The sequence below is a fragment of the Gadus chalcogrammus genome, chromosome 6, assembly GCF_026213295.1.
Source record: "Gadus chalcogrammus isolate NIFS_2021 chromosome 6, NIFS_Gcha_1.0, whole genome shotgun sequence".
NCBI lineage: Eukaryota > Metazoa > Chordata > Actinopteri > Gadiformes > Gadidae > Gadus > Gadus chalcogrammus.
Window position 1 is genome coordinate 15502812 of NC_079417.1, and position 7500 is coordinate 15510311.

Genomic DNA, 7500 nt, shown 5'->3' on the forward strand with positions numbered 1-7500 from the left:
AATGTGGCACGTTAAATATTTTGAAGGTTGATTGATCTTTTCAAATGATTTTATAAATATGTCAATTCCAGTTCTATGGTACCACGAGATCTCTTTGAAACAGCATTTTGCTTACACGTTGGGCCTAGCTTCAACAGTGAATGAGTGGCACTTGTGTAATCACTATCTATTTGACACATAGAAAACCAACCCAGCGTATGTACTTAGCTCATAGTTATGTCAAAGGGTTTGAATGGTTTATGATTGCATGCTCCACCATCTGGAAGCCAGGAGTTGTGGAGAAAGGCTGTTTTAAGCCAACCAAACATTCTCTGGGCACAATCTGACTTCGTAAACTTGGATTGTGTAGAAATCCGTCCCAGTATAAGTCGTCCGAACCCAGTACTGAATCAATGGTTGATGACAGCTAAACTTTAAATTCTCTTATTAAAAGGGCAGCACTCTTCAACAGAATGAAAGCAGCAATTAAAAACACAGAATTTGAGATTTTGAAGCTAGCTCTCTACCAGACCCCAATTAATAACTTCTGAAACTTTTTGGGTGGAATTCATGATCTAATAAATGGATGTTAGCCCACAACATATGTTAACAGGAATTATTTCGTACAAGGGACTTGCAACATGATTTCAATGGCTTGCCAGCAGTAGGTATTGACGACAGACAACTGGCAGTAATTGTCAAATCCCTGAAACATTCCGCCAACTCACCGTCATATGGCAGGGCGGTCGGCCCCAGTTTAGGGCCAACTGCACACTCTTCGAGCTACCTGCCAAATTGGACGGCCGACAGTTCTGTAAATCAGCTGGCGGTGCCCTAACTAGCTCAAACAGGAAGGCATTTTGTAGGCTAGCCATGCTGCCTTGGCTGCAGCATAATGCAGGATATTGTCTAATAATGTGCTGTGGGTTTTCGTCTGCTGTGGCCTTTTTGAGCGTGTGTATGCGTGTGTGTGTGTGTGTGTGTGTGTGTGTGTGTGTGTGTGTGTGTGTGTGTGTGTGTGTGTGTGTGTGTGTGTGTGTGTGTGTGTGTGTGTGTGTGTGTGTGTGTGTGTGTGTGTGTGTGTGTGTGTGTGTGTGTGTCGAAGAGGTGCCAGCATAATATAGGCCAGATGCATCAGGTACAAAACACAGAGTCCCTTCTCCACAAAGACAGGTGTTTATCTCCCTGATGGAGTGCGTTAAGTGTGTGGGTGTCCTCATGTATAAGTGCGTGCGTGAGTGCTGTATCTGCGTGCGTGTGTGTTGGCCGGCGCGCACGCGTGAGCCGCTGTGCGCGCTTTCGTAGGCGTTTGCGCGACTCGCACGTATACGTACGCATACACACTCACACACCAACTACGGACTTGTCTATCTAAGCTCATTTTACGCTGTGACTACGTGTGCCCACTACCACCTTGCGTTCCCATTCTGCAAGACATGCGCGCGCGCTCTCTCTCTCTCACTCTCACTCTCACTCTCACTCTCACTCTCACACACACACACACACACACACACACACACACACACACACACACACACACACACACACACACACACACACACACACACACACACACACACACACAAAATCACACCTCTCTTCCGTCCACAGTCTCCCCTCCTCTCTAACAACGGTGAGACAGCTGCTTCGCGCACGCACGAATACGTGCCCTTAAATTGGAAATCACGCTCAGCCACTCATTGCCGCACTTTGCAGATGGCGCTGGTCTAGGCTGGATAAAGTCTAACTGCTTTTCCGTTTATTTAAGAAACAATAAAGCGTAAATGCCTTTAATAAGGATCTCTTGCCCCTGAATAATAGATTTAGATGTGATAGGTTGAATGGTCGCATCATCTCAATGACAACCATAAACCACCTGTTCAATAATAAACCTACCGAGCCGTGAGCCAATGATCGAGGCCGTATGGAAGTTGCTCTTGAATAATGAACATTGCCATTAGATAAACCGACAACCACCCGAAAAGAGCACATCTCCCTGAGATAATTGAATAGTGATTAAAATGCTTGGGGAACGCTGCGCACCGCATCCAAAATACTCCCAACCCAATGAAGTTGGGTTGAGGGTTGGTTGCGCATAACGAAGTGACATAAAACACGTCAATTTGGCCTATCCTATTAGTCTTTTGTGTGAGTCAATCATATTAGATCAAGTCAAACATGGAACATTAAGCCGCATCGCAATCACATCGGTGACCGAGTCACCAAAAAAAAATGTAATCCGATCAAAGAGAACCGTTCAGCCGCAGAATCCCCGGCCGTCAAAGAACATTAGCGCCCAGCAAGCCGAGCTGCATTCAGATTAAACCCAGACCCCTCCAGCTCCTCCGCGGTGTCGGGAGTCAGACCCTTCGTGGTGGTGGTGGGGCTGCTGAGTTATAGGTGAGAGAAGAAAGGTGCAGTCACTTACCGATGTGGATGATTGAATCCGAGAGCACTGGCTCACACTCTTGAGTCCATATCGAGGCAAAAAGCAACACAGCCGTCATAAGTTTCATGGTGCCGAGGCTATAGTGGTCCCCTGAATGGTGCAAGAAAAACCAAAGCTCCCTCGGTGAGGGCAAATAGTTTTAAATCCCGAGGACGGTTGTCTCCTCTCGATCCAGCCGACGTGGTGTTCAAGGTGTATTCTTTGGGGGGATGTCTCTTCTGGGGGAAAGCTCGACGCAAATCGTAGACGTTTAGAGGAAAAATAAAAGCCGGATAGAAATTCCGAGTTGCTTGTTTAAACAGAACCCTGTTGAAGCCCCCCCTGACATTAAAGCCTGTCTGAGCGATGAGAGGTGGCTTTATCCGAGCCGCAGAGCAACTGCATCCGCACGCCGACGCATCCGAGCCCCAAATGGAGTGACTGGGACGGTATTTCAAGTATAGCCCGCGAAACCGGTCGTCAGGCAGACGGGGGGAATGAGACTCTTTCCTCGGTGGCGTTTTCGTGTAAACCGAAGGTCCAGTGGATGACTCGCTCGTGACTCCCAAATGTTCAGAGCTCGCGACGCATTTCCCCCGCCACCAGCAGCCTCATTTGCCCAAACGAGCAGCCAAAACTTCCATCTTCCCCCCAACGTTCTTCCTTCCGACTGTGTCCAACGTTAACCCCCCTTTTCCACCGCGACTTTTAAAACATCAGTATTGTATGAAAACTGGCCGTGTCACTCATGCGCCAATAACACGATGTCCCATATTCCGGAATACATTTATTAGCAAGGAACGGAAATAGAAGCCAGAGAAAAACAGCTTGCGGTGGAAGACGCGGATACCACTCTTTCTTACTGCAAAAAAAAATATCCCACCACAAACGATGTGGTAGATTTCACCAAAAATGCTCGCAATCAAAGCGGCAATCCGCTTTGCCTGTGGGTAGTCGTAGCAACTCAAGCCAATACGGTAGCGGGTGGAGTGAGGTATCCGTTAAGGAGAAAGGCAGGGATAAGCAACATAGACGATAGTCGAGAGAGGGAGTGAGAGAGAGAGAGAGAGAGAGAGAGAGAGAGAGAGGGGGGGGAGTAGAGGGGGGGAGGGAGGCATGAACTACAGGCTACAGCGAAGAGCACGAGCAGTTGCCAGCTCCGCGCGCAGCAACTGTCTGGAATGGAATTACCTTGGAGGAGGGTGGAGGGGTGCGCGCGCGAATGTGGGCGCGCAGAGGAGGCTGATGGGAAGGAGGAGGCGGTGGAGAGGTTGTCAGAGTGAGAGACCGAATGGGAGAGAGCCAGGGATTGCAGCCAATGCCATGTGAGTGAATTGCTTCTACAGATCTGAACAGCCCATATAATTTACCTCTTAAAATATAGACATAGGTTACCATGTAATGAGGAGGTATAAAGGCTACTGAACAGATCTTCTGAGATAAGCCTATAACAATGCGATGCAGCAAGTCATTATATTCCCAATCGCTCGCTTCCCAATCTTGACCATATCTCTAGGGGGAGATACATAAATCAAGGCTTAAATCATGGTCTTTATTGGTCCATCATTTAGTTACAAGTTGTGTACATGATTCGAACAATTGGTGAAGTGCTTGCATTATAGGCTTTGTTAATTGTGACAACGAGTAAAGGACCTTGAAATCAAAATAAGTCCAAAACCTTTATTGTTCACAAGGGAGTACAACACACACATGTGAACGTAATGTACTTCACCCTTCACCTGTGTTCATTCTTCCCATTGTCTCTTTACACATCAACCCTCCTGCAATCATCCACCCATCACTCCTCCTCTGAGCACCCAGACATCTTAATCTGGCCCAGACCCTGGATTAGGGATTAGGAGAGATATGGGTTTTAGATGAGTGTCTGCATTCAAGGGAATGGAGGATTAAATGGATAGTGAGACTAAAACGAGAAGGAATGAAAACTATACCGTGAGATCCCTCTGGGAGATAGCATTGTGGGCTTGATGTTCTTATCATAAGTGTTTATTCATCATTCACGCTGAGGAAAACACAGTTTGTTCCAGATCGCTCGCTCAAGGACACAATGCAATGCTGTACAGCGGCAGTTAAAGTTAACAACACAGAAAAGTCATACCGAAATATATGCAGTAAGACTGGCCGCCGTCTAGAAGCGTGATGATGATCATTAATGCAAGAAATATAGAAATGATAAAACCGTGGAAGGATTTCATCTTAAAGTTGCTTCTCCATAGCCTCAACTTCACACGGAGTGAGATTATAGTAGCCGCTATTGTTGTGACTCACACTGATAATGACACTAGGCATCGTGCTCAAGGAGCACTACAGGTAGACCGCAGGCATCCGGGCTTTGAATGCAGCCCCCTGCAGTTGGGGGTGAATAGTTCTAGACTAGAATAGTTGTAATAGTTTTTTTTTTAACTGCAAAGTTGCTATGCAACGCTATATCAATTTTCTGGACAAACTATGAATCTATCGTTTTGACCTTTAATTATACAACTGTTCATTTAGCCAGCTATACAGAACAATCAGGCAAGATAGCAACTCAAATAGTCCTGTAAATGTCATAGACTGACTCATAACGCCATTATCACATCACTATGAAGCCATTAAACATCTCCGTTTATCATTTAATCTAACTTCAGATTGCTATTTATTTGCTTTCAACCTTCAACTTTGTTTCCCCATGAGTATGGAACGTCATCTTTATTTATGCTATCATTTATTATTGAGGCTACTACTTTATGTCGGGCCAAGTGGCAATGGTTGTACTCCTAACCCTCTCCTGTGAGGATGAAGCCCTTTATAGGTTCCTTAACGTTTCTCTCTCTACCTCTGGGATCCTGGTAGTGTTTCTCGGCCCTTTAACGCTTAAGAGTGTTGTCAGACGCCTGTGAAACCATTTCGGGCTAGATACTTATAAAGTTGTATGCCGTATTTAGTTATATTACATAGTTATGTAGCATCTTATCCGAGCTATCTTTGTTGTATAAGGGGATTGGGTTAACCTAGAGATTGTTAGTGCTTTGCAATTTGTTCTGTGAACATCCTTATTGTACCGACAGCGATATATTGTTTCACTTTATTATGACAGATGTACTTATTGTGAATCGCTTTTGGACTCGTGTTTGGATAAAAAATGTAAAGTTGACAGCTTGTTTGATTATGTACACATTTAACATCTTAGCAGCAGGGTTGTGTGTGTGGGTGTGTCTCCTATAAGCCTTCATAGCCTTCCATCGTGTCCTGCTCATGGAGAGCACTCTGCAAGGTCGAACGATTGAAGAAAGTAACAACAACCCACACGACAAGATTGTCGTCAGTAAGGCGTTGCGACACCGGAACACACACAACCTGCCCACAATGAAGAAAACAATTTAGTGCAGTGAAGTGATGTCCTGTCAGGTCAAACAGGACGGTACCCTGGCAGAAATCTGATGTGATGTGATGAAATTGTAAAGAATATGACGTGTGGGAATGATCTAAGGTTAAAATGTATATTTAAATTTCATGGCATCTTGAAATTCATCATTTAGTTCATTTGTAACTCTAGTATTGCATCTCTGGATTTGTGACGATGATGACGACCACGACGACAATGACAATGACAATGACAATGACAACAACGACGATGATGATGATGACAATAATGATTTATGAGCATGAGACATGGTAGGCTACGTCAGCCTGTGTGTGGCCTCGAAATAAAGACGCCCATCGCAGGGTGAACACAGCCCTTAACGTCCACATCAGGTATGTATAATTTATGTGTGTAACAGCCTTTAATAGTGACCGAGCATCTTAAATCACTTAAAGCGGTGTAGACAAACGGCAAATCAATGAACTAATGCAGCGTACTAAGGTAAACAGACAGTGCATGTGAACGTATACATTTGAATACGACCATGTGCACGTCCACACTGGTTAGACATTGTAAGGCTATGGAGCGCATGTCAATGCATTGCAAGCCCCTCGAAAGTGTTCACTCAGGTGCGACATATAGGACACGTATACTAAAGAAATAACAAATACACAAACACACACATTCACTAACATACACACACACACACACACACAAGCGCATAGTCTAATTTAGAAAATTAGAAACTGTTATCACTTTATTAATTCACTTTACCCAAACAACACGCGTGCACAAAATTATTCAGCACATAATTTCCATTGTTATGAATAATTCATGAAAGCCATATACAAATAATAAATATTTCATCCTTTGATTGGCCATTGACCTTCTTACAGTTACTTCCATACATAAACATTTAAATATAACCATGTCACAGTAGCAGCAGTTAGACATAGTAAGAGTATGCAGTGCATGTAAATGCATTATATATACCTTGACAGAACAACTAAAGGGCCTCATACACATGTATACAGAAAAAATACACAATTAGGGCATTCACACACGCACACACACACACACACACACACACACACACACACACACACACACACACACACACACACACACACACACACACACACACACACACACACACACACACACACACACACACACACACACAGACACACACACACACACACAAACACACACACACACACACACACACAAACACACACCTCATACACTACCTAATTTTGAAAATTGAAAAACAGTTATCCTAACCCTTAATTCACTTACCCAAACAACATTCACACAATGACTCAGCACTTGATTTCAATATGGATACATAATTCATGAAACCCATCTCCAAATAATAAATATTTCATCCGTTGATTGGTCGTTGACCTTCAACGCCCCGAAGTCCTGTCCTCATTGCCGTAAAATACCATGTAACGGCGTTCGTGTCGAGCCTCTTGTAAAACAAGAACTTCCATTGAATTGCTTATTGTCTGATACGTGTGTGAAATCTTCCATGTTGACTAAAAAGGGAAAGGAAAAGTTGAACCTTAAATATTGCATGGATGATTGCCTCCCTCCATAAAAGCTCCTGTAGAGCTCTTTGATTTGGTGTTGAAACCTTGTGCGGAAGGGGGGGGCGACTACAGCACTCAGCAGCCCATGTCTACCCCCTTGTGTGGCGGGCTGGGCTTTCATCCTCCACTGTTAA

General features: G+C 44.4%; 1 protein-coding gene across 1 annotated transcript in view; it reads right to left on the reverse strand.

Moving 5' to 3' along the window:
- Positions 1-3375, reverse strand: part of grid2 (glutamate receptor, ionotropic, delta 2) — a 472475-nt gene extending 469100 nt beyond the window's left edge. The window contains exon 1 of the mRNA XM_056591936.1: positions 2408-3375. Coding sequence (XP_056447911.1) covers positions 2408-2495 — 88 coding nt within the window. The 5' untranslated portion in view covers positions 2496-3375. The remainder of the gene's footprint in view (positions 1-2407) is intronic.
- Positions 3376-7500: the final 4125 nt, after the last annotated feature.